General features: G+C 39.5%; 1 protein-coding gene across 1 annotated transcript in view; it reads left to right on the forward strand.

Moving 5' to 3' along the window:
- KCNMB4 (potassium large conductance calcium-activated channel, subfamily M, beta member 4) overlaps positions 1–26,252 on the forward strand; it is a 149,403-nt gene that overhangs the window by 46,990 nt on the left and 76,161 nt on the right. Inside the window, exon 2 of the mRNA XM_006886085.1 lies at positions 11,421–11,548. Coding sequence (XP_006886147.1) covers positions 11,421–11,548 — 128 coding nt within the window. The remainder of the gene's footprint in view (positions 1–11,420; positions 11,549–26,252) is intronic.

The following is a 26,252-nucleotide window of genomic DNA, read 5'->3' on the forward strand; positions in this document are numbered from 1 at the left end:
TAACATCATTGTTCTTTTGGATTTTAGAGAGATCCCTGATAGTGGGCTTGCCCAGTGCAATACATCTTTTGGTTTCTTGACTGCTGGTACTGTGCGTGTTGATTGTGGATCTAAGTAAAGTGAAATTGTTGAAAATACCAGTCTTTTCTTCAGTAGTCTTTGCCTGTTGGCCCACTGGTGAAGATTTTTGTCTTCTTGATGGTGACATGTAATTCATATTGAAGACTGTACTCTTTGATCACCGACCACAAGCATTTTAATTCCTCCTCACTGTCATCTGAAGGTTGTTGATGAGCCATCCAATCCTAATGTCACAGTTTTCCTCATGTCCAGTTTCTCAGATGATTTGCTCAGCATATAGATTGGTATGGAAAAAGAGTATGTCATAAATTATTATTTATACTTCCCACTATGAGATAGTCATGGAAGAGCTACTAAAAGACTTGGAAAAGCATTAAGCATGAACCATTTTGGGAGGGGAAGAGTATTTTTGGTGAATTATCTAGTTCTTATTGTTGTTAGCTCCCGTCAAGTATGACACATAGCTTCCCTATGAACAGCAGATCTGAATCCTGTCCTATCCTGCACCATCCTCACACTTCCTGACACATTAGAGCCCATTGCAGCAGTTACTGTGTCAATCCACCTGGTCGAGGGGCTTCCTCTCCTTTGTCGACCCTCCACCTTTCCAAGCATAATGTCCCTCTCCAAGGAGTAGTCCCCCATCCTAGCAACATGCCTGAAGTATGTGAGTATCGTTCTTTCTCTAGATGCTGAAAATAAGGTAGATGGACAAAATAACTTCAGCTATGGTCTGTAGTGTGTTAGAGATAATAAAGATGGCACAGTATAGGGCAGGGCTCAGGTCTCTTGTTGATAGGATCGCTGTGAGTTGTGCTTGATGGAACCTGATACCACCATCACACTGATTCACTATGTACATGTGAGAAGGAACATGGAGAAGATACTAATTAGCCTTACGGAAATGAAAAGACAAATTAATTGGAGAAGCATGATTTTTTAAAAAATTTAAAAATGATTATTTTTTTGCAGCTTCTCTAAAACTTTAGCAAATATGTCAATTTTTTTGGCTTTTAAGCATAATAAATAATGGGAAAATGACATTGTTTTTCTATAACAAACAACAAATTTATGCATAATACTGGACATCATTAGATAACACTAATTATATTTATAAAAACCTATATCTAGAAAGGCCTGTTTATAAAATTTTATGATTTAAGGGGAATAATTATGTAACGTATCAGATTATGGGTTAAACATTTTAAAACGTATGTCCTATGTATTATCATCATGGTAAAGTTAAACTGTTTCTCTAGCATTATAAAAATAAAAAGTTGAACCTTTTAAAAATTCTTCTTCCCAAGGGCATATTAGTTTTACAAACTTGCTATAATATAATATGATATATAACAATAATATGTAATATTTTATGTCATAACACATAGTTTTATGACTAAAAATCTGAGATAAATAGATCCAGTCAAGAAAGGCTTATATTACCCAAAATTTGGCAAAACAAAAAAAGGGCCTTTTTAAAAGACTGTTTTTTTTTCTGTAAACAGATTTTTCTTTTTTTAAAATTGTAATTTCAAAGTTTAAGCCGGAAGGCTCTTTGGAGTCAAGGATTCTAAAGCTTCGTCTGGCATATTTTGGGCATGTTGCAAGGAGGGACTGGTCCTTGAAGAGGGACATCATGTTTGGGAAAGTGGAGAGGCGGTGAAGGAGAGGAAGACCTTTGGTGAGATGGATCGATTCTGTGACTGGAGCGGTGGGAATAAGTGTGTTTGAGATGGCTAGGTTGGCACAGGATAGAAGAGCGTTTAGAGCTCTTGTACATAGGGTCGCTATGAGTCGCAAGCGGCTTGATGGCACATAACAACAACAAGAACAATTTCAAAGTTAACAAAGCAAATTGGCTTTTCGTCCAACTATTTAGTAATGATTTTTAAAAATAAAAAGTTGAACCTTTTAAAAATTCTTCCTCCCAAGGGCATATTAGTTTTACAAACTTGCTATAATATTTCTTACAAGATTATAATTTGATCTACATTATTGGAAAGGATGCAGAATATGAAAAGATTATTTTCATTTTGATCTCAAGTTATTTTCTCCAGTATAAGAAAGTATGTTGCTTGTAAAACCCATCCACACTAGTTCAGACTTTTCTAAAGGAAAAGTTAAAATCTTGTATCCCACATGAGCCATTAGTACTTCTTTTTTTTTTAAAATTTAATTTTATTAATTTTAATGAACATTTACAGAGATTTTGGATTCCCCATTCATTCATTGTTGCACTATTTTCTCTACCACACCCCCCAGTTTGTTCCTCTCTTTTTTTCCCCCTTGAAAGTCTGTTTTAATTTTCCCACTGCCATAGTGCTTGTCAAAATTAATCTCCTTTGTCAGTGTGTCCTTTGCCATTCCCTATCACTCCTCCCTGAGAGAGATTTCACCCTGATTCATAAGGAAAAGGGGACAGCGTATTGTCTTAGCTACTTCCTGCTGAAAAGGGACGCTGTAGATTTCAGGATGAAGATCTTCTCTCACTACTCTAAAGGGCCCCTTTAGCAATAGGAAACACATAGACTATTGTGGAGATTGATTTTGGAATTTAGATGCACTGTTATCAATTGTGCTTAACCATACATGTTCATATCCTTGAAGATGTATCATGGAACTGTTGCAGCCTAGAATACACAAATTTAACTAACAAGTTAAAAGTACATGAGTCAAAAATTCAAAAGCAATAATATTCCAAGTAGAGGTCCTAATAGTGGCACAAATCAAGTTACAGAGGGAAGGTAGTTCTTAAAATAAAAGGCCTATTGACTAGCACTTTGTCTATTACGGTATAAAGGTTAGGAACCACAAGATGTAGAGGCTCAACTATGTCATTTATTGTTCTTAAGTCCTGGAGCAAATTCCATCTACCACTGAGTTGTTTTACAGGTTGGAAGTCCGCATGCAAGGCAGAGGTGAAATAAGGAACTGCTTATGAGTTTTCCTGTCAATTCCAAAAACTAAGAAATAGTGAGAAAAGTTGGGAACTCAGAAGGCTTTTAGGAACAGATAATAGGCTCTTGTGTCCAGGAGAAAACTAATATACTTACCAATAATGTTAATGCTCACCCACAGCTCTTCTGGGAGGATCTAAATCGTTGAAGCGTCCTCCTTTGTTTCAAGCTGGGAGCTGGGGCCTGTCAGTCCTCTCAGCCACGAGGACTTGATGTGGGCCACCCTTGGTCAAGTGTCCTTCATGTCCACTCTTAAAGAAAGTGAGTGAGAGCTTCCTCTCTACTCCCTTGCCTATCTGTGGCCCTTGTCTGTGACACTGTCTACTGAAGTGGCCCAACTTTCCACAGTGGAAGCAATTCTGACCTCCTTTATTACCTTTGGGTGGCACTGTTTATGAGTAAGACTTCCTTTTCCTGACACAGGCCCTAAACTGGCAGTAATAGCTGCCCCAATAATTTTGGCCATTCTCTGGTCTTTTCTCTTCCCTCTAGGGAAGACTACAGTGCATTGAAAAACAAGGAACTCATGCAATATTATTCAAAATGGGTGACTCTGGAGGACATTATGCTGAATGAAGTATCTCAGTTACAAAAGGACCCAGTTGTTAAAAGAGGGAAAATTTTAAATATATAACACATTATTTTGAACATTATAATCTTTTAAGCTTAAGGCTAGAAATATTAACAATATGATCATTTCCAATCCAGAAATCCTATTTTCCATAAATGGTTTTGGTAAGAAGAATATTTTAAATGTGGATATAGTTCCACTATTCCCCCTCCATGCCATGATAGAGTGTTATTAGCATGAGCAGTTATAAATCCATTGCCTTCTTTACTCTAACTTAAATTTTTTTAGAGTTAAATTTATTATTAATTTCATTAAAAATTTACAGAGACTTTGGATTTCTATTCATTCATTGTTGCACTTTTCTCCTCTCCCAGCCCTCCTCCCCAGAACACTACCCTCTTGGAAAAGTAAAAGTCTATCATTGTTTTACAAACCCTCCCCCAGGTCCACTCCATCATGTAGCCTTTGCTCTAGACTCCTGTCATGACAAAAATACCTAACCACATATCCCTTTTAAACAGTTTTCTCCCTCATCTGTTTCAGTGCAGTCATACATTATTGAACCCTTCTTTCTCAGTCTCTCCCCAACCCCAAGGTCAGTCCTGTTTTACAACAGTGGCACCGTGCAGTATTTGTCCTTTTGTAACTGAGATACTTCATTCAGCATAATGTCCTCCAGAGTCACCCATTTTGAATAATATTGCATGAGTTCCTTGTTTTTCAATGCACTGTAGTATTCCATTGTGTGAATACACCACAGTTTCTCTATCCATTCATTTGTTGATGGGCACTTAGGTTGTTTCCAACTCCTTGCTATTGTGAATGAAGCTGCAATAAACATGGGTGTGCATATATCTGCTTGGATGTCAGTTATGGACTCTTTGAGGTATATTCCCAGTAGTGGAATTCCTGGGTCAAATGGTATCTCTATTTGGAACTTTTTGAGAAAGCGCCTACCACCTTCCACAGTGGTTGCACCAAGAAAACAATATTTTAATAGAGGGGATAAAATGACTTCTTATGGCAAGTAGTAGAAAAATCATGGAGGAAAAAGTCCTTTGTGAATGTGTTCCTAATGCAAGACCATTAGGAAGGATTGTCCACCCTTTGCTGGGTGGAATGGTGGCTTAATTAGGGTTCCCAACCATCTCCCATTGTGTTTAGTCTAGGAAAATATTATAATAGTATTCCATTTCCTGCCTTTTGCTGAGTCCTTTCTGGGAAAGAAATTTAAACCATGATCTTTTTAATTACTCGTTATATGTATCTGGACAAAGTTGTACAATGAATAAGGATGACAGTAGAATTGATGTCTTTGAGTTATGATGTTGAAGAAGAATACTGAATATCCCATGGACTTGCTAAGAGAACAAGTGTGTTTTGAAGAAAGTACAACCAGGGTGCTCCTTGGAGGAAAGGATGGTGAAGCTTCATTTCATATTTTGGGCATGTTGTTAGGAAGGACCAGCCCTTGGCAAAAGACATTATGCTTTTTGAAAGGTGGAAGATCAGAGGAAGACTTCCAGCAAAATGGAATAACACAGTGTCTGTTCCAGCATATCAGACAGGATATCGACAGTTCAGGATAGAGCAAGGTTCAGATTTCTTGTTCAAAAGGTTGCTGTGAGTCGTACTTGACTCAGCAGCACCTAACAACAACAATGTGTGCTCCATAGACAGCAGTGGGTTTTAGTGGACTGGAGAACATTGAGATGATGCTGGATAGGGTAAGGTTCTAATCTATTATTAATAAGGTCATAGTTCATGAGTCATGGTTGACTGATGGCACCTAACACAACATATGTTCCATATATCACCAGGCTTCCTGCGCACCCCCACCTCCATCCTCCAGGCAACTTTTTTGCTCAATAGCTGAAATGTTGACTATTTATACTCCCTAGAAACTACCTAGGTCCCTAGGTAGTGTATATAGTCACTACAGCAGTGACACAGTGTTATGGCAACAGGCTCAACTTTGTCAGGGACGATAAGGATGGCACAGGGACAGGGTTGAGATCTATTGCTCCAAAGGTCACTATGAGTCACTTAACTCGGTGGCATTTAACAACAATAAGGACTAGGTAAGGAAGCTCTAGTGGCTGAGTGGTAAGGAGTTGTACTGCCAACCCAAAGGCTCGCAGTATGAATCCACCAACTACTCTGTAAGAGAAAGATGGGCAATCACCTTCCATGTAATTCACTGTCTCTGAAAACTCACTGGAGGCTCAGCTGTGAGTTAATTCTGACTCGAAGGAACACAACAACAACAACAACAACAACAACAACAACAACTGAGACTACATGGAGGGAACTCTGGTGTTGATGTGGTAAGGCCTGAAGACCTGAAGGCACATGGTTTGAATCCAGCAGCTGCTCTGCAGGAGAAATATGGGTAATCTTCTACTGTGTCATTCCAGCCTCTGAAAGCCCATTGGAGAGTCATCTTTTAGTCAGTCCTGACTCAATGGTTCATAACAACAAGAAGAACAGAAAATATCTAAACTCAAACACCTAGTAAAAATAGGACTAGAGCATGGTCTAACAGTCCCTTTTTGCATCTAACTTCAGTTTATGCTTTCAGAGAAATTGTAATTTCTCACTTTATATTGCTGTTATTAAGAGAAATGGAACTATATATGTAGGTTATCATATCCAGTCTATTTATGTCACATCTTGTGAATTTATTTTTTATCTTATTAACAGTATTTATCTTCCCTCAGTCAAACCCTGAGCCAATCACTTTTCCAGGCTGCATGGGGAGATAAGGGAAAGGGAACATATAGGGTAGATGAGACACAAGGGTAAGAAAACCATCACATTATGGGAGGGGAGATGGCTCCTTCACATGGCGAAAGGCCACCATCAGGCAAAAGAGCCCATGGCCTCTGAGAGGGCAAAGGCCAGAATGGTGTAGGAGAAGAGCCAAAGCTTCAGAGGAGGATTCCAGGCATAACCAATGATGAGACTCCCAAACACAGTCCCAATCTCGTCTCCAGAGCCAACCACTCCAACCGTGGCAGCCCCAGCCCCAATAAACTGGGCTGTTGTATCAACACCCCTTGGGATGGTACTAGTTTGGTAGCTGCAACTAGGGATAAATGAAATCAAGGAATGTGGGGCAGTCAAGCAGCTGAAGTTCTCATCGGTCAGTGTCTCTGGTTGTTTCAGCACCACTGCAGACAATGGATGCAGCTGAGAGGATCTCCTGACCAAAGAAGGGGTGGGGACAAACTTGGTGCAGGCAGACATTTTCAGTGGATGAGGGCCTATGGCAGGAAGGCCGCTCCTAGTGCAGAGTAGATCATGAAACAGATAATAACTAAATTTACTAAAATTTGAAGATATGTTTATACAGTTTACATCCTTTAAGTGTTAATCAGCTCTAAAAATAATATCATCTTGAATAGAAATGTATCTAAGTATGTTATGGATATAATTCATTTAAACAACCAACCTACCATCCTACCAACTGTTTTGAAACATGACCCTTAGTGAACATACAGTGGATGTGAAGATGTTGTTAGGAGCCGTCAAGTTGCCTGCAATTCGTAGGGACCCTATGTACAATAGCTCAGAAACCTATACATACATATAGTTCTGATACACCTATCCCATTGCCCTAGTTACTATATCAATCCATCTCATCTTAGGTCTCCCTTTCCTGCACTGTCCCTCTGCCCTTCGGAGCATGATGTCCTTCTTCAAGGACACATGCTCAAAGTATGTGAGGCTGAACTAAAAAAAAAATCCTAAGCTCCAAGGAGAAACTTGGTTTCACTCTCTCCAAGGCAGACCTGTTTGTTTCCTTGGCGGTTCATGGTATGTTCAAGACTCTTCTCCATGTATTCTCCAAGACTTCTTAATTCTTCTATTCTCCTTAGTCAATTATCCAGCACCCTGATGCATAGCAAGTAATTGCAAAGACCATGGACTGGATCAGACGCCTTAGTCTCTAGACTGACATTGTTGCTTCACGGTACTCTGGAAAGGTCCCTGACAGCAGATTTACCTAATGCAGTTTGTCCTTTGATTTCCTCACTGCTAGTGTCAAAGGTCTTGATTGAGGAGCCAAGCAAGTTGTAACTGTTAACAATCTTAATCGCTTCTCCATCTATCATGGTGCTATGTTTGTCCAGTGGTGAGAATCTTTGTCCTGTTGATGTTGAGCTTCAGTCCATATTGAAAACTACAGTCCCTGACCTTCTGCAGCAAGTGCAACAGCTGTGTCCTCAAGGAACTTACCAGCACATAGGGGATGCTAAAATAAAACTGTTAAGTATAACTGCATAATACATGCTAGGAGGTACAACTCCTATGGCTGCACATGTTAAGGGCCCTTACCTAAGAGCAAAACGCTCCATTGAACAGGTCATATTAGAATTTTTTTTTAGATGTGCAATTTTAATGCATTCTTAGCTTTTTATTACCATGAAAATAATGTTAACATTTTCAGTACTAAAACCAAATTCTGTTGCATAAACAACTAGGATTTTTCCAAGGTCTCAGAATCTTAGAAATTCTTTTTATGAGAGAAGATAAATATTATATAGACTTGCTTTATATATTTTTAAAAAATGTATTCATTTATTCCACATTTTATCATTTTTTAAACTTCAAAACATGATAAAATTAAAAATTAATATTAAATATGCCACCTGTAGTAAGTCTGTCCTATGCTATATTTTTTAAAAATTAATTTCAATGAACATTTACAGAGACTGGATTTTCATTCATTCACTGTTGCACTTTTCTCCCTGCCCACCCCACCCCCACCCCCAGTTCGCTCTTCTTGAAAAGCAAAAGAAAAACTCTGTCATTGGTATACAATCCCCCCCACCCCCCGCACCTTGAAATAAAGAGTAAGGAGAAGGGACCTTAGAAGGGAGGGGGAACCAGCATACATTAGACAAGCAGGCACAAAAGAACAAGGCAAATTTAAGGAGCAAGTCCTTTAGAGCTGCATTCTAGGTTCTAGCAAGGCTAAGGACAGGAAGGAACCAGATGAAAAATAGATTTGTACATTAGACTAAAAACTTCAATGAGATAGAAAGGTGTGGAAAGGTTACATGCTTCAAAACTATATGACTCAGTCTGTATTCTAAAACTCAAACTCATTGCCATTGAGTTGGGACGGACTCATAGCAGATCCTCCAGTGGATTTTGCATAGGAAGAAGTTGCTCATTGTTCCCCACAAAGCAATTGGTCGCTTAGGTTAGCAGCACAACGCCTTAGGAACCATACCACCAGCAGAGTTCCTTGGGAGGTGTGCTGCAGACCAAAGGTCGAGCCTCTCTGGCAGTTTGACTCTACCAGCGGCTCTGTGGGAGAATGGACAACTCCTCCTGTGCCGTTTACAGCCATAAACACCTGCTGGAGGATCAGCACACTCTGTTGTTGTTGTTGTTGTTATGTGCCGTTAAGTCACCTGCAACCTGTAGTGACCCTATGTACTACAGCTCTGGAAGATTCCCTGTCCTGAGCCCATCTCACTGACTCTGACACACCTACCCCATTTCCCCAGTGACTGTATCAATCCATCTCTTCTGAGGTCATCTGCTCCCGCGCTCTCCCTCCACCCTTCCGAGCAGGATGTCCTTCTCCAAGGATTGGTCCCTCTTGGCCACATGCTCAATGTTTGTGAGACAGAGCTTCAAAATCCTAGCCTCCAAGGAAAGATTTGGTTTCACCCTCTCCAAGAAAGACCTATCTGTTTTCTTGGCAGTCCATGGTATGTTCAAGACTCTTCTCCAGCAACACAACTCAAAGGCATTGATTCTTCTTCGGTCATTCTTAGTCATTATCTAGCTCTCTGATGCCTAGCAAGTAATTGTGAAGACCATGGCCTGAATCAGGCACATCTTAGTCTCTAGACTGACATTGTAGCTTTTCAGTACTCTGGAGAGGTCACTAACAGCATTTTTCCAGTGCAATTTGCCTTTTTATTTCCTAACTGCTAGTGCCAAGAATGTTAACTATGGAGCTGAGCAAGATGAAGCTGTTAACAACCTCAATCTCTTCTCCATATAATTGGCCTAGTGGTGAAAACCTTTGTCTTCTTGATGTTGCACTTCAACCATATTGAGGACTACAGTCTTTGACCTTGTGTTTTAAGGACTTCAGGTCCTCAGTTTCAGCAAGCAGGGTTTTGTCATCAGTATAATGAAGGTAGTTGATAAGTCTTCCTCCAATCCTGATGTCACATTCCTCTTCATAAAGCTCAGACTCCCAAAATATCTGTTTTGTATATAGGTTGAAAAGATACAGCGACAGGACTCATCCCTGATGCAGTCCTTCCTGATTTTGAATTATACACTGCTTCTCCACTCTGTTCTGAGTTCTAGTTTTTAATTCTGGAAACAATATTTTTATGCAAGAGAAAGTTTTTCTTTCCCTTCATAATGGACACCATGGTAAATATCTGATGAAGAATAGAAAGCAAGAAAATTACAGAATCTAGTGCCAGTTGTAAACTAACGGAAATCTGATTTCTTCATCTGTATTGAAGATTATTCTAGAGTGTTTTCCTGTCTCATTTTTTCACCTGTGAAATGGAAATCATTAGAGGGTCTGTGTACTTACTTCATTGTACATGAGTTACTATTTGGCATTTATTACAGTGTCTGTCAGTTATAAATAGTCAAGTGTAATTTGACATTATCTCCATTGTGATCATCCATCATTGTTAAAAATTGAATTAAAAATGGATTCAAATGCTAAGTTTATTTTAATACCTAGAATTAAAAGCAGTTTTCCAGTTATGCATAAATGTTCTTCCATGTTTAGTTTCAGTCATCTCATAATGGCTTAGAAAAGGCATTGGTTAGAAAAGCACATTGACTATATACTTGGGAGAAATCTAGTTTGGTAGTCAAAGACACTAGAAAAAATTAAATTGGTCTGTGAGTGGTTGATAACAGTAACCTGAGAAAAGCTGGGTGATTGACTTATTCTTTAAAGGGTAAAGAGGAAACTAATCAAGGTTCACAGATAGAAATGGAGGTAACTTAATTTTTTTTCTTTCCACTCATAAGCCTTCAGAAAGAGAATATATTAAACTTTTGATAGTAGATTATGTTGTTTGTTGTTGTAGTGCTGTTGAGTTGCTTGCAACTCATATCAACCCTATGTATAACAGCCCTAAATCCTGCTCTACTCTGCCAACTGCACGGTCTATGACATACTTACTCCCATCACCCCAATCACAGAATCGATTCATCTCATCGAAGGTCTTCCTCTCCTGCACTGTCCCTCCACTCTCTCAAACATGATGTCCCTCTCCAAGGACCAGTCCCTCCTTGCAACATGCCCAAAGAATGTCAGATGAACCTTCAGAATCCTTGACTCCAAGGAGCATTCCAGCTTCACCTTCTCAAGGACACATCTGTTTGTTCTCCTAGCAGTCCATGGTATATTCAACGCTCTTCTCCACCACCACATCTCAAAGGCATCAGTTCTCTTTCTGTCATCCCTAGTCATTGTACAACTCTCCAATGCATGGCATGCAATTGTGAAGACTATAGCCTTCATCTATAGCTAATTTTAAAATATTTTTATACGTTAATGACAGTAGTTATATGCTGCTTTTTGTTAATTTGGTTGTATTTTTATGAATTGGGCTATTTCCTATAGTGTGCCTATTTGAAAATCTCCTATCTAGTTTACCAATTTCTATCTGATTGTGTAAATATTAGCTAAGTCAGAACCAAATTTACTATCTGCGTAATACCATCTCTCTAGGGGGAAAAAGTAGACTACATTTCATTGGTCTATAGAATAATAGGTGATCTTTCTCTCTGTTCCATTTTGTTAGTGCTCCTATATTCCTCCCTGTGAAAGAGAAAACCAGAAGAACTTGGAAAGCGTCATGACTTGGCAGCAGTACTGGAAAGAAGAGATCGGTTCCCAACCATTTACGTGCTATTTTAATCAATATCAAAGGTAAGTCACTATTTCCATGTGCATATTAAGTAGCATCTGTAATTTATTACACTAATAAATCATAGATTGTTCCCAGTGACAAAATGTGCTGCATGTAGCTGATTTCAGCCCTTCCACATGGCTAGCAATGCTGCCCCATGCTCTGGAGAATGAGAAAGCATACAAAGAATCTGCAAGTTATGTCATAGAGCTTACCATTTGAATACACCAAGAAATGACAGCGTCTGTCTACTGCAAGTTCCCTGCAAACTACAGATTTGTAGCACATATTCCCAAAAGCTCTTATCTTTCCTTTCTGTTTGGAGGAAGTAGCAATGGAGATGACGCTATTTAATTATAATTGACTCAAAACCAGAACTCATTGTCCACAAGTTCATTTCAACTCATGGTGACCCTCCATCAAATTTTTAAGTCGATAAATCTTTACAGGAGATTGCTTCATTTTCACCCGGAAACAGCTGGTGAATTTCAACTGCTGACTTTTGTTAGTATTGACTTAACCAGCAATTCAAATTTGCTACCACTGAGGTTATTGAGACTCAAAACAGCTCTTCACCTGGTTTTCAAGGCAGTAAATCTTCATGGGAAGAGACTGCCTGTATTTTTCCCTGCAGTTAGTGCGTTGACACTACTGGCCTTTTAGTGCATTTTAACACCAGGGTTCCTTACTTGGCTTGTTGTTTTTGAATGCCATTGAGTCAGAACTGACTCACAGTTGACCTTTCAGAGGGTTTTCAGAGGCAGCAAATTGCATGGGAGGAGATTGCCCATCTTTCTCCTGCAGAGCAGTTGGTGGTTTTGAATGTGTACCTTTGAATTGGCAGCACAATTCCTTACCACTACGATTCCTGGAGAGCACAAAAGGTTAAGCTGGCGGCTTCTCAGAGGATTTCAGATTCATCCACAAGGTGTCTTGGAAGAATAACTTGGCAGTCTGGTTCCTAAAAATCACAGCAATGAAAACCCTATGGAAGTCAGTTGTACCCTGAAAAATAAGACGTCATCATGAGTTGAAATTGACTTGACAGAACTAAGTAAAGTTATACCATGTAACAAAGGTCTCTTGGACTGGAACATTTCATTACCCACTCAGATTATTTATAATAATTTATTCATCCAACATTTATTACGTATTCAAGACTTCTTGCTCTACATTTCAAGATACTCATTTCACTTGTTTGATTAACAGATACCTCAAATCTTCTCTTCCTCTCACATTTCTCCTTTTAGTAAATCACACTATTGTCTACTCATTTACCTAACCCAGAAACCTTTGAGTAATTCTTCATTCCTTTCTCCTTTGTATTCAGTAGCATAAATTAATCATTGTGATTTTCTCTCTACAGTAGTGTTGAATCCATTCATTTCTCTACATTGCTGCCAGTGTCAGAGTTCAGGTTCACATTATGTCTCAGCTGTACTAATGCAATAGTCTTGTAATGAGCTCTGGAGTCCCCCTTCTGCCTTGTTCTCTAAGCCGTTTTCCAAGGTGCTGCCAAAGCAACCGTTCTCAAACATGAATGTAATCAAATTCCCTCTTGAAGGCTTTCAGAATAAAGCCCAAACTTCTTGGCATGATCTGTGTGTCACTTACTTATTGCTGTGTAATGAATAACACCCAAGTCTAGAAGTTTCCCACAAAAATAACTTAGTATTTCTATAGTTCTGTAGGTTGATGGGAATAATTCTTATGCTGGTCCCTCTTGGGCTTATTGCAGTCATAAAATTGCTGGAAAAGCTGTATGGTCCAAGAGGCCTCCTTCAGACATCTGGCAGTTGGTGTTGGCTGAGGCATCTTGATTCTCTCATCCTCCAGTAAGCTTATAACATGGCAGCCTCAGGGCAGCATTCAAGAGAACCTTAACTCTGGAACTCAAATGGCATTATTTCTGACACCTTCAACTGGTCAAAGCATGTGATAAAACCAACCAATGAGGATTGAAGTAAACTTTACCTCTTGATGAGAAGAGATGCAAAGGATGTGGTCTTATTTATTCTACCATAGTATACCAGAGTATTCAGAATCTTGCTTTAGAATGCCATCCATGTCTAGCCTCATCTTCCTACTTCATACCCCATCTGAGCTGTACTCAGATAAGTGCATTCCCCAGAATATACTATGCTTTTATACCTAGCCTTCTTATTTGGTCTTCTTGCTTTATGAATACTCATTAAATACTCTTTTCAAATTGTACCTCCTCTGGGATATTTTCCTTAATCCTTAAATTAGATTTAATTGCATATCAGGTAAGATACCACCTGGTATTAGTGGTATCAGATACCACCATTAAACAGGAAATATATTATGTCATACATCAATTCAATGCACTAGTTGAATCTTTGGGTTTTGATGCATTGGCTTAACAGTGTCATCATAAACCCTGGGCCTAAACATTGTATGAGACCACTATTATGAATACACAGAAACATTCTTTGATGGTTAGTAAGAAAGAATAAGGAGGAAGGCTGTTTTGTTGTTGTTATATACCATCAAGTCGGAACTGACTCATAGCTGACCCTCCAGCAGGTTTTTAGAAGCATTATAATCACCAAAGAGGAGATTGCCCATATTTCTCCTATAGGGAAGCTTGTAGATTTGAGTCACGTGTCTTTGGGTTGGCAGCACAGAGCCTTACCACTAGGCCCCCTGAGCTCTCTTAACTAGATTGACGTCAAAAGTTAATTCTGGTGAAGAGGAAGACAGTACAAAATATGAGGGCAGTCAGTACCACATTACCAAGGGAAAGGAAGCTAATGAGAAGTACATAAGAATAAAAAACAACATTAACTATACAGGCCTGCAACAACATTAATAAATAATAACAATCTGTAAGTAGATATAGAGGTAGAAATGTAGGCTAAATAGATGAGGGAGGGTTTATGATGGTACACTTGCATACATAGATAGATACTGTTGTTAGGTGTTTAGAGCTGAGTATGACTCATAGCAACCCTATGAACAATAGCTCTGCACCCTGTCCTGTGCTGTGCGATCCTCATTCTCCCTGATATATTTTATCCCATTGCTGCAGTCACTGTGTCAGTCCATCTTATTGAAGATCTTTTTCTCTTTCTTTGACCCTTCACCATTCCAAACATCGTGTCTCTTTCCAAAGAATAGCCCCTCCTAACAAAATTTCTGAAGTTTGTGAGAAGAAATTTCACTGTCCTTGCCTCGAAGGAGCACCCTGGCTGCACTTTCCCAAGACGTTATCTATTAGTTCTTTTGGCAATCCATAGTACTGTTCTCCACATCTTAAAGTCATCAGTTCTTTTGTCATCCTTGCTCATTGTCCAGCTCTCAGATGCATAGCAAGCGATTGAAAAGATCACAAGCTGAATCAGGTGCACCTTGGTCTTTAAATTGATGTTACTACTCAATACTTTGAAGAGGTCCTTGACAGCTGACTTTCCCAATGTAATATATCTTTTGATTTCTTGACTGCTGGTCAAGATGAAATCAGTGACAATTTCAATCTTTTCTCCATGTATCTTGATATTTCCTATAGGCTCAACCGTGAGGATTTTATTTTTCTTGATGTTGAGATGTGATTCACACCGAAGGCTGTAGTCTCTGATATGTGCAGAAAGCACCTTAAGTCTTCACTTTCAGCAAGCAAAGTTGTGTCTTCTGCATAAAGCAGATTATTGTTGAGTTTTCCTCTGATCCTGATGCCCTATCCTTCTTTATAAAGTCCATCATTTTGAATGATTTCCTTAGCATACAGATTAAATAGGTATGGAGAAAAGATACAGCTCTGACATATAGTTTTCTGATTTTTCATATATAAAAAAATCATGGTAGAGATTTCCACATATATATTTGTAAATGCACATGTATACTCATATACTTAACAGAGCTTATGTGGACACAATTATAGAAACAGTTTAGACATTAGGACTGAACTACAGGAAGATCCAATCGAGGTCAGTAGGAAAAATGCATTTTATAATGTCCCTCCTACATTCTAGTCAGCCTTTTTGATTAACAATCATTTGAGAGCTTGAAGCCTCTTATTTAAAACAGTTGTGACCTAGAAGACAGGCCTTCTTAATTAACAGTTATATGGGCCAACTTGTGAGTCACTAGCAGCAAAAGTTCAGCTGAAACCTCATGTGACCTTAATATCCACATTTGGAACATTACCCCAGCATGCCAGCCAGCACACTTCACCACCCTCCGAGGAGCACATCTTGCCTCATCTATAAAGACTTCATCTGAATCTGGTAACAGGATATTCATATGCCTGATTTGCCACCAGAGGTACAGTACTGGATTGTCCGTTGGTTGCATTTGGGGAATACATTGTTCTTATTAGTCCAGCACTTGTCTGTCAGTTTGCTGTACAAACTTGTGGGTTGCTATGATGCTGAAAGCTATGCCACTGATGTGTTAAATGCCACAAAGGTCACCCATGGTGGACAGGTTTTAGTCAGGCTCCTAGACTAACACAGACTAGGAGGCAGGATTTGTCATCTACTACTAAAATAACAGGCCTCTGAAAACCCGATGAGGAACATGGATAGTTATAATAATAAAGCTATAACTCAAATTGGAAGTCAATCAAAATGAGGAAAAATAGTGACAAACACCCTTTAATAATTAGAACATAGAATGTACAAAGCATGAAATTTGGAAAACTACAAGTTGTGGAAAATGAAATGAAATGCATGAACATCAACATTCTAGGCATTAGTGAAATGACATGGACTAGGTTTGGCCACTCTGAATCAGATAATCACATGGTATACTATGTTGAGAATGAAAAACAGAAGCATGGTCTTGCATTCATAGTAAAAAGTAAATTTGAAGTTCTATCCTGAAGTACAATGTTGTGATATTATCCAACTCATATAAGGAAGATCTGTCAATATGACTATTATTCAAATACATGCTTCTACAGCTAAAGCCTAAGAAGAGGAAATTGAAAATGTTTACCAAATCTTGCAGTCCAAAATTGGCCAGATGTGTTAATGATAATTGGTGACTGGAATGAAAAAGTTGGAAACAATTAAGGAGGAATAGCAGTCTGAAAATAGGGGTTTGGTGATAGAAATGAGGCTGGAAATAGAATGATTTAATTTTGTATATTTAATGATTTATTGATTGAAAATTGTTGTTGTTGTTATGTGCCATCGAGTCGTTTGTGACTCATAGTGACCGTATGTGCAAGATCCCTAAACCCCATTCTATCTTGTGCCAACCTTGCCGTCTCAAATAAATTAATTCCCACCAATCCACTCACAGAATCGATCCATCTCATCAAGGGTCTTCCTCTCCTGCGCCGTCCCTGCACTCTTCTAAACATGATGTCCCTCTCCAAGGACCAGTCCCTCCTTGCAACATGCCCAAAGTATGTCAGACGAAGCTTCAGAATCCTTGACTCCAGGGAACATTCTGGATTTACCCTCTCCAGGACAAACCTATTTGTTCTCCTAGCAGTCCATGGTATATTCAACACTCTTCTCCAATACCTTTTTAAAAACACACAAATGGTGACTTAACACATCATCCTCATCTAATGAACTGCATAGTAATCAGATTGACTGCATCTGTAGACGGAATCATTGGAGAAGCTCAATATTGGCAGTTAAAAGTAGGCCAGGGGCAGATTATGGAGTTATTGTTGTTGTTATGTGCCATCAAGTTGAATCCTGCTCTATTCTGTGTCAATTTACTGTTTCTGACATGCCTACTTCCATTACCCCTATTACTGAATTAATCCACCTCATTGACGACCTTCCTCTCCTGCACTGTTCCTCCACCCTCCCAAGCATAATGTCCCTCACCAAGCACTGGTCCCGCCTTGCAACATGTTCAAAGTATGTCAGACGAAGCTCCTTGCCTCCAAGATGCAGCCTGGCCTCACCCTCTATAGGACGAAGCTGTTTGTTCTCCTAGCAGTCCATAATATATTCAGTATTTTTCTCTAGAACTACTGCTCAAAGGCATCAATTTTTCTTCTGTCATCCATAGTCATTGTCCAGCTTTCTGATGCATAGCAAGTAATTGCAAAGACTAGAGCTTGAGTCAGGTGCACCCTAGTCTCCAGACTGACATTGTTGCTCTTCAGCACTCTGGAGTGGTCTCTGACAGCCAACTTTCCCAATGCAATTTGTCTTTTAATTTCCTGGCTGCTGGTACCAAGAGTGTTGATTATGGAGCCAGGCAAACTAAAGCTGTTAACAATCTCAATCTCATCACCATCTTTCATAGTGCTGCAAATTGGCCCAGTGGTGAGAATCTTTGTCTTCTTGATGTTGAGCTTCAATCCATATTGAGAGCTGCATTCCTTGACCTTCTGCAGAAGTGCTTCAGGTCCTCTTCAGTTTCCATCAATTATAGTTATGTAAGTTCAAGTTGAGGGCTAAGAAAAATAAATAAGTGAGAACTGAAATATAAATAGATCTTTAATCTATTCCACTTGAATTTCAAAATCATCTTAAGAATAGGTTTGGAGCATTGAACACAATAATTGAAGACCAGATGAGTTTTGGGATGACATCAAGGATACCATTTATGGAGAAACCAAAAGGTCATTACAAAGACAGAGGGAAAAGAAATAAACCAAAATGGATGTCCGAAGAGACTCTGAAAATTGCACTAGAGCATCAAGAAGTCCAGAGGGAAAATATGCTAAAGAGCTGAATAGAAGATTTCAAATGGCAGCTCGAGAAGATAAAGCAAAGTATTATAATGGAATGTGCAAAGAGCTAGAATTGGAGAAAATAAAAAAAGGAAGAACCCACTCTGTATTTCTTAACCTGAAAGAATTGAGAAACAAATTTAAGCCTCGAGTCACAATACTGAAAGATGCTGTGGGAAAAATGTTGATTGACTCAGGAAGCATCACAGGCACATAGACCAATGGAACAGAATTGAGAACCCAGAAAGGGATCTGGCTTTCTGTGGTCAACTTATATTTGACAAGGGAATAAAACCTATCATATGGCGAAATGACAGCCTCTTCAATAAATGGTGCTGGTAAAAGTGGACTGCTACCTGTAGAAAGCAGAAATGGGATCCACATCTTACACCACACACAATAATCAACACATGATAGATCAGAGACCTGGGAGTAAAGCCCCAAACTGTAAAAGAGACAAACTGCGATCAAACTTAGACAGCCTAGTCTATGGTAGAAAGAGACTGCCAAATACAGCCAGAAGTGCACAATATAAAGAGGATAAAATTGATGCATGGGGACCTTCTAAAGATTAAATCCCTGTACATATAAAAAATATTTTTCAATAGAGTAAAAAGAAATCTTACTGACTAGGGAAAATCATTTGGTAATAACATTTCAGACAAGGGCTTCACATCAGAAGTTTACAGAAGCCACAAGGAAAAGACTGAAAATACAAAATAAGCAAAAGGCATAGAGACTTTTCACAGAGGAAGATATTTGTATCACCAACAGACACATGAAGAAATACTCAAAATCACTGGCAATAAGAGAGATGTAAATAAAAACCATAATGAGATACCATCTCACTCCAGTAGCAGTGGCAAAATTTAACAGGACAGGAAGTAATAAATGTTGGAGAGGATGTGTTGAGATGGGAACTCTTCGACCTTGTTGGTGGGATTGTAAAATGGTACAACCACTCTGAAAGACAGTTTGACATTTCCTCAGAAAGCTGAATGTAGAAATTCCATATGACTGAAATATTTCACTGCTTGTAATATACCCCCCAAAAAAATGGAAAAAAAGAAAATTAGTACTGAGGTACAAACAGACTTGTACATCAATGTTCATAACAGCTCTATTCACCATGGCAAGAACATGGAAACAGCCAAAATATCCAACCACAATCAAATGGATTAAAAAACTATGGTTTATTCACATGAAAGAATACTACACAGCACAGGTATAATGATTTTGTAAATCACTACCTAACTTGGGAGGGACGAGAGCATTATGCTGAGTGAATTAACTCAGTCCCATAAGGACAAATACTATATAAGACCATTATTGTAGGACATGTAAGAGGAGAGCAGGGAGCAGAGGGGTGAAGATGGGCAGGGGTGGGGTTGTTAATCTTAGGGTCGCACAATTGGATAGGTCGAGGATGGTTAGGTAAAGGATATAGGAAAGATTGACGTGAAAACCAATGTATACATACTTTGTCAGTAATCCAGTATAAAAGAAAAATTTTATTTAAATAAAATAAAAGAAGGTGGAGGGAATCACAGAGCCTCTGCAACAAAAAGAATTAACTGATACTGAAAAACTTCAGAAAGTACCATATGAGCAGAAGCCAGTGGTATTGAAGAAAGGAGTTGAAGCTACAGTGAAGGCATTGACAAAGCATAAAGCCCCACGAATCCATGAAATACTGATTGACTTGTTTCAACTAACAGATGCAGCCCCACATGTGCTCACCAGTCTATGCCAGGAAATTTGGAGAACAGCTGTCTGGCTGACTAATAGGTAGGAGTCCTTATGTGTTACCATTCTCAAGAAAAGTGACCCAACAGAATGTGAAAATGGTCAAACAATATCATTAATACCACATATAAGCAAAATATTGCTAAAGATCATTACCAAGGGGTAAAATGATACATAGATAGGAAATTCCAGAATCTCAAGCACAATTTAGAAGAAGCTGTGGCACTGGGATATAGCTGCTGATGTCAAATGGATCCTGGCTGAAAGTAAAGAATACCAGAAGAATGCCTAGTTATGCTTTATTGACTATCTAAAGGCATTTGACTGTGTGGAGCATAACAAATTATGGCTAACACTGAGAAGAATGGGAATCCCTGAACACTTAATTGTGCTCATGTGAAACCTAGATTAAGAGGCTGTTGTGTGGACAGAGCAAGGGAACCCCACATGGTTTGAATTAATAAAAGAGTGTATCAGGGTTGTATTCTCTCACCATACCTATTCAATCTGTATGCTGAGCAAATTATTCTAGAAGCTGGGCACTATGAAGAAAAATGTGGCATCATGATTAGAGGAAGACTTATCAATAACTTGCATCATGCAGATGACACAGCCTTGCTTGCTGAAACTGAGGAGGACTTGAAGCATTTGTTGCAGAAGATTGAAGAATATAGCCTTCAATATGGATTGCATCTCAGTATCAAGAAAACAAAAATTCTTACCACTGAACCAGTAGGCAGCATCATAATAGATGGATAAAAGATTAAAGTTATCAACAATTTCATCTTACTTGGATCCACAAGCAACACCCTTTATCAGTCAGGAAATCAAGAGATACTGCACTGGTAAACTCGGCAGTCAGAGACCTCCCAAATGATTGATGTTGGTTTGAGAACCAAGGGTTGTCTGTTTCAGGCTATGGTCTTTCCAGTCACTTGCTATGCATCTGAGAGCTGAGCAATGAATAGGGATGACAAATGAAGAATTAATGCCTTTAAACTGTGGTGTTGGAGAAGAGTGCTGAAAACCCCATGAACTAGCAAAAGAACAAACAAATATTTCTTGGAGAAAGTGAAGCCAGAGTGTTCCTTGGAGGCAAAGATGATAAAGCTTTGTCTCTTATACTTCATGTTCATTGGAGAGGCAGTTCTCTGGAAAGGGACATCATGCTTGGAATTGTGGAGGTTTGGCAAAAGAGAGGAAGACTCAGACAGGTGGATTGACATAGTAATTGTAACAATGGACTTAAGTGTGTCAGGAAGTCTGAGGTTAGCACAGAATAAGGCAGGGCTCAGATCTATTATTGTTCATAGGGTCTCTACAGGTCTTACTCAACTCAAACGCACCTGACAACAACAGCTTTCTAGTCTGGCGAGTAGTGTCTGAGGTCCCAGAAGCTTGTGAGCAGCTATAAAAGAAGAAACTATTGGTCTCTTCCTGCCTGAAATGTTGGAGAAAAAGGAAAACGAAAAGAAAGCATTTACTCCAAAAAACTTAACAGTGCACATACGTCACAGCTTCCTCTACCCTGAAACCAGAAGAACCATGTGGTACCTTAGCTGCCATGACCAGCCACTCTGCACAAAATCACAATAGAAAGTCCCAGTGTAAACAGGTTAAAAAATGTAGAATAAAATTCAAACCAAAGAGCAAGAAGGGGAACCGCTAAGACTATTGCCCTGAAAAAAACCTTGTAACTTAAAACAGAAGCACTATTGGAGGCCACTTTTCATCCTTATGCAAAGCAAACAATGTGGAGGATGTTCCCTTCAGAACAATCAGCTATCTAAGACCAACAGGACAACATTTGCCCAAAACCAAAGTTGAAAATAAAGCAAGGGCAAGGAATACAAGATAAATGGAAACAGGGAATCCAGGGAAGAAATGGAGCAGAGTGCTGACACATTAGTGACTTTGCAAAGGCATTTACCTCTCTGGATCACTATGAAATATAGCTAACACTGAGAAGAATGAGAGTCCCAGAACACTTAAATGTGTTCCTGTGAAACCTATACCTAGACCAACGAGGCCAGTGGACGACTATGGGTCAGACCATCAATAGCTCATATATAAGTTCAAATTGAAGCATAAGAAAATGAAAACAAGTCCACAAGAACCAAGATATGATCTTGAATCTAGTCCAACTGAATTTCGAGATCATTTTAGGAATATGTTTGAAGCATTGAACACCAATGATTGAAGACTGGATGAGTTATTGGATCATATAAAGGATATCATTCATGAGAGTAAAAGGTCATTACAAAGACAGAGGAGAAAGAAAAAACTGAAATGAATGTCAGAAGAGACTCTGAAAATGGCACTAGAGTGTTAAGCCCTGAAAAAGACAAAGCATGCCAAAGTAAAAGAGCTGAACAGATTTCAAAGGGCAGCTTGGGAGGACAAAGCAAAGTATTATAATGGAATATGCAGAGAGCTGGAATTGGAGAGTAAAAAGTGAAGGCCTCATTTTGCATATCTCAAGCTGAGAGAACTGAAAAAAAAATTAAAATATCAATTTTCAATATTGAAAAATGCTATGGGCAATAATCCAAAATTGAATGACCCAGAAAGTATCAAATGAAGATGAAGGGATTAACACAAATCTCTATGCCAAAAAGAACTGATTAACACTGAAGAATCTCAGGAAGTACCAGATGAACAGAAGCCAATGATAGTGAAGGAAGTAGTGGAAGCTGGATTGAAGGCATTGGCCAAAAATACCCCCACCCCAATCAATAGGATTCCAATTGACTTGTTTCAGTTAAAAGGTGCAGCCTTAAGCATGCTCACTAGTCTATGCTAGGACGGCTGTCAGGCCAATGGATTGGAAGAGGACCGTATTTGTTCCCATTCCCAAGGAAGGTGATCCAAAAATATGTGGAAACTATCGAAAAATATCATTAATATCACACACAAGCAAAATATTGGTGAAGATCATTTAAAAATGACTAGAACGATACATAGAGAGGGAACTGCCAGAAGTTGAAGCACAGTTTAGAAGAGACTCTGGCACCAGGGATATCATTGCTGATGTTAAATGGATCCTGGCTGAAAGTAGAGAATAATAGAAGAATGTTTATTTGTGCTTTACTGACTATGCAAAGGTGTTTGACAATGTGGATCCTAACAAGTTGTGGCTGATCTTAAGAAGAATGGGAATCCAAGAGCACTTAATTGTGCTTATGGAAAACCTATACCTGGCCCAGGAGGCTGTGTGTGGACAGAACAGGGAAAACACTGGATGGTTTAAATTTGAGAAGGGAGTATGTCAGGGTTGTATTCTGTCACCATACCTATTCAATCTATATGCTGAGCAAATTATTCTAGAAGCTAGACTTTATGTAGAGGAGTGTGGCATCAGGATCAGAGGGAGACTCATCAATAACCGGAGATGACACACTTTGCTTGCTGAAAGTGAGGAACGCTTGAAACACTCGTTGCAGAAGATCAAGGAAAGGAGCCCTCAATATGGACTGCATGTCAAAGTCAAGAAAACAAAGATTCTTACCACCGAACTGATAGGCAACATCAAGGTGGGTGGAGAAGAGATTGAAACTGTCAACAATTTTTTATCTTACTTGGATCCACGATTAACACCTTTGGTACTAGCAGTCAGGAATCAGGAGACATATTTCATTGGGAAAGTCTGCAGTTAGGGACCTTTCCAAATTATTGAGGGGTAATGATGATAATTTGAGGACTAAGGTGTGTCTCATTCAGGCCATGATCTTTCTGATCACTTGCTATGCATCTGAGAATTTGACAATAAATAGGGATGACGTCTTTGAGCTGTGGAGGTGGAGAAGAGCACTGAGCATCCCACAGACTGCCAAAAGAACAAACAAATAAGTCTTGGAGAGGGTGCTCTTTGGAGGCCAGATTGATGAGGCTTCACTTCACATACTTCGGACATGTTGCTTGGAGGGGCTATTCTTTGGAGAAGGACATGATGCTTTGAAGAGTGAAGGGTTGGCTGAGGAAAGGGTCACCCCCGACAAGGTGGATTGACAGGGTAACTTCCACAATGGACCCTAAGTGTGTCAGGAAGGGTGAAGATGGCACAAGCTAGGACGGGGTTCAGATCTGCTGTTTATAGGGTCGCTATGAGTCATACTTAGCTTGACAGTACTTAATAACAACAACAACAACAACCAACAACAACAATGTGTAAGGAGTTGCACTGCTAAACCAGAGGAATCACCTCTTTGGTGTTTTGCATTCACAGATAAGCCGGAGAAAAGATGAGCAATCTTACGTGGAATTTATAGCCCCCTTGAAAACCTGGAAGGGTTGGAAGGGGTTGGTTCTAATTCCACAGCTATGTGTGTTTTGGGAAATGATAGAAACAGCAGGGAAAGGAACTAATGAAAATATACCAGGAAGCCATTTGGGAGTTAAACTCCACAAAATTTAAAAACATTGTAAGAGGAAAAAGTTAAGTGTCCAATGTAAGTGCATGCAGGGATAGTTAAGCTTTGCATGTGCTGAATTGGAGATACTCTCCAATTAAGATGTCTGAAAGATGATCAAACAATTTGGAAATAAAGGAATGAGAGGTCAGGGCCAGTATCATACAGATTGGGCATCTTTGGCACACACATTCTATTGGATGCATAGGGAAAGAACATATAGTGGGAATATGGCATGTGATGACAGAACTATACAGTCATCTACTTTTCATTTATAGGCAGAATAAGACAAGAAAAGTGGCCTAATGGTGTGAGGGTAGGCCCTAAGAAAACAGAGTGTTCAGAGGAGAAGAGGCACTGGAGGAGAACCTCTGAGAAGCCTTCGGTTTAGGTAATTAGACATATGTTAGTGATCGTGGTAAAACCAGCTTAGGTACCATTTTCTGTACAGTGTTAAGATGTAGAATTAGAAATCGTTTTATGTGAAGCTGAAAAAATGGAGTGAGAATGTGAAGGCATTAAATGCAGATGACTCTTTCAAGAAGTTTTCTGTGGGAAAAAAGGAGTTTGGGAGAGGTGCATAACTGAATGATGTAGGTTTGGATGGAAAGAAATTAATCTCTTGCCAACCGAAACTGCTGAGAATGGGAAACATTGAATTTATATAGTAAATACGACAAAAATGGCACAAATCATGAAAAATATGAGTAGTTGTTGTTGTTGTTATGTGCCGTTGACTCACCTGCAACTCATAGCACCACTGTATAAAATAGCTTTGAAGACTGCCCTGTCCTGAGCCAGTCTCACTGACTCCAACACACCAACCCCTTTTGCCACAGTTACTGTCTATCCATCTCATCCGGGGTCTTCCTCTCCTGTGCTGTCTCTCCACCCTTTCAAGCATGATGTCCTTCTCCAAGGCCTGGTCCCTCCTGGTGCTGTGTCCAAAGTATGTGAGACACTCGGAGTTTCAAAATCCTAGCCTCCAAGGAGATAGGATGGAATAAAAAAGACTAAGAAGTAGGAATTTTATTTTGTTTTCCAGTGAAAGGGGAGCTCTGAAAAAAAAAATATGAAGCCACAGAATATAGGCACCAATAGCCAACTTATAGTAAACCCCCCATTGCCTTAGTTAGGTGCTCCCTCCTGACTTGGCCTAGAACTTGTTTTCAGACTGTGATGGGTCTGAGCCTATGATTGCAGATAAGCAGGGTCACCAACTCCCACGTGCTATTATGACTCGCTACTCACTTAATAAACATCCCTCATTCCTTATTCAGCTTCATAAAACTTGATGAGATTTACAAAAGGGTGCCGTCCCTGAACAAGATTGACTGCTGATGTTGTTGTTGTTGTTGTTAGGTGCCGTCGAATCACTTGTGACTCATAGCGACCCTATGTACAACAGCTCTAAACTCTGCTCTGTCCTGTGCCAATCTCATTGCCTCTGACACACTTACCTTGATTGCCCCAGTCCCAGAATCAATCCATCTCCCAGAGGGCCTTCCTCTCCTGCGCCTGCCCTCCACCCTCCCAAGCATGATGTCCCTTTCTAAGGACCGGTCTCTCCTTACAACATGACCAAAGTATGTCAGACGAAGCCTCAGAATCCTTGCCTCCAAGGAGCATCCCGGTTTAACCCTCTCTAGGATGAATCTGTTTGTTTTCTTAGCAGTCCATTACACCTTCAGCACTCTTCTCCAGCACCAAAGCTCAAAAGCATCAGTTCTCCTTCTATCCTCCTTGGTCATTGTCCAGCTCTCTGATGCATAACAAGTGATTGCAAAGACCAGGGCCTGTACCAGACGTACCTTTGACTCCAGAAACTCCTGATAGGACATGGATAATGAATATCCTCAGTACCCAGTGCTGGTGTTGTTGTTATGTGCCATCGAGTCGCTT

This window comes from Elephantulus edwardii, unplaced genomic scaffold (genome assembly GCF_000299155.1).
Source record: "Elephantulus edwardii isolate Elephantulus edwardi_28Jun2011 unplaced genomic scaffold, EleEdw1.0 scaffold00047, whole genome shotgun sequence".
NCBI lineage: Eukaryota > Metazoa > Chordata > Mammalia > Macroscelidea > Macroscelididae > Elephantulus > Elephantulus edwardii.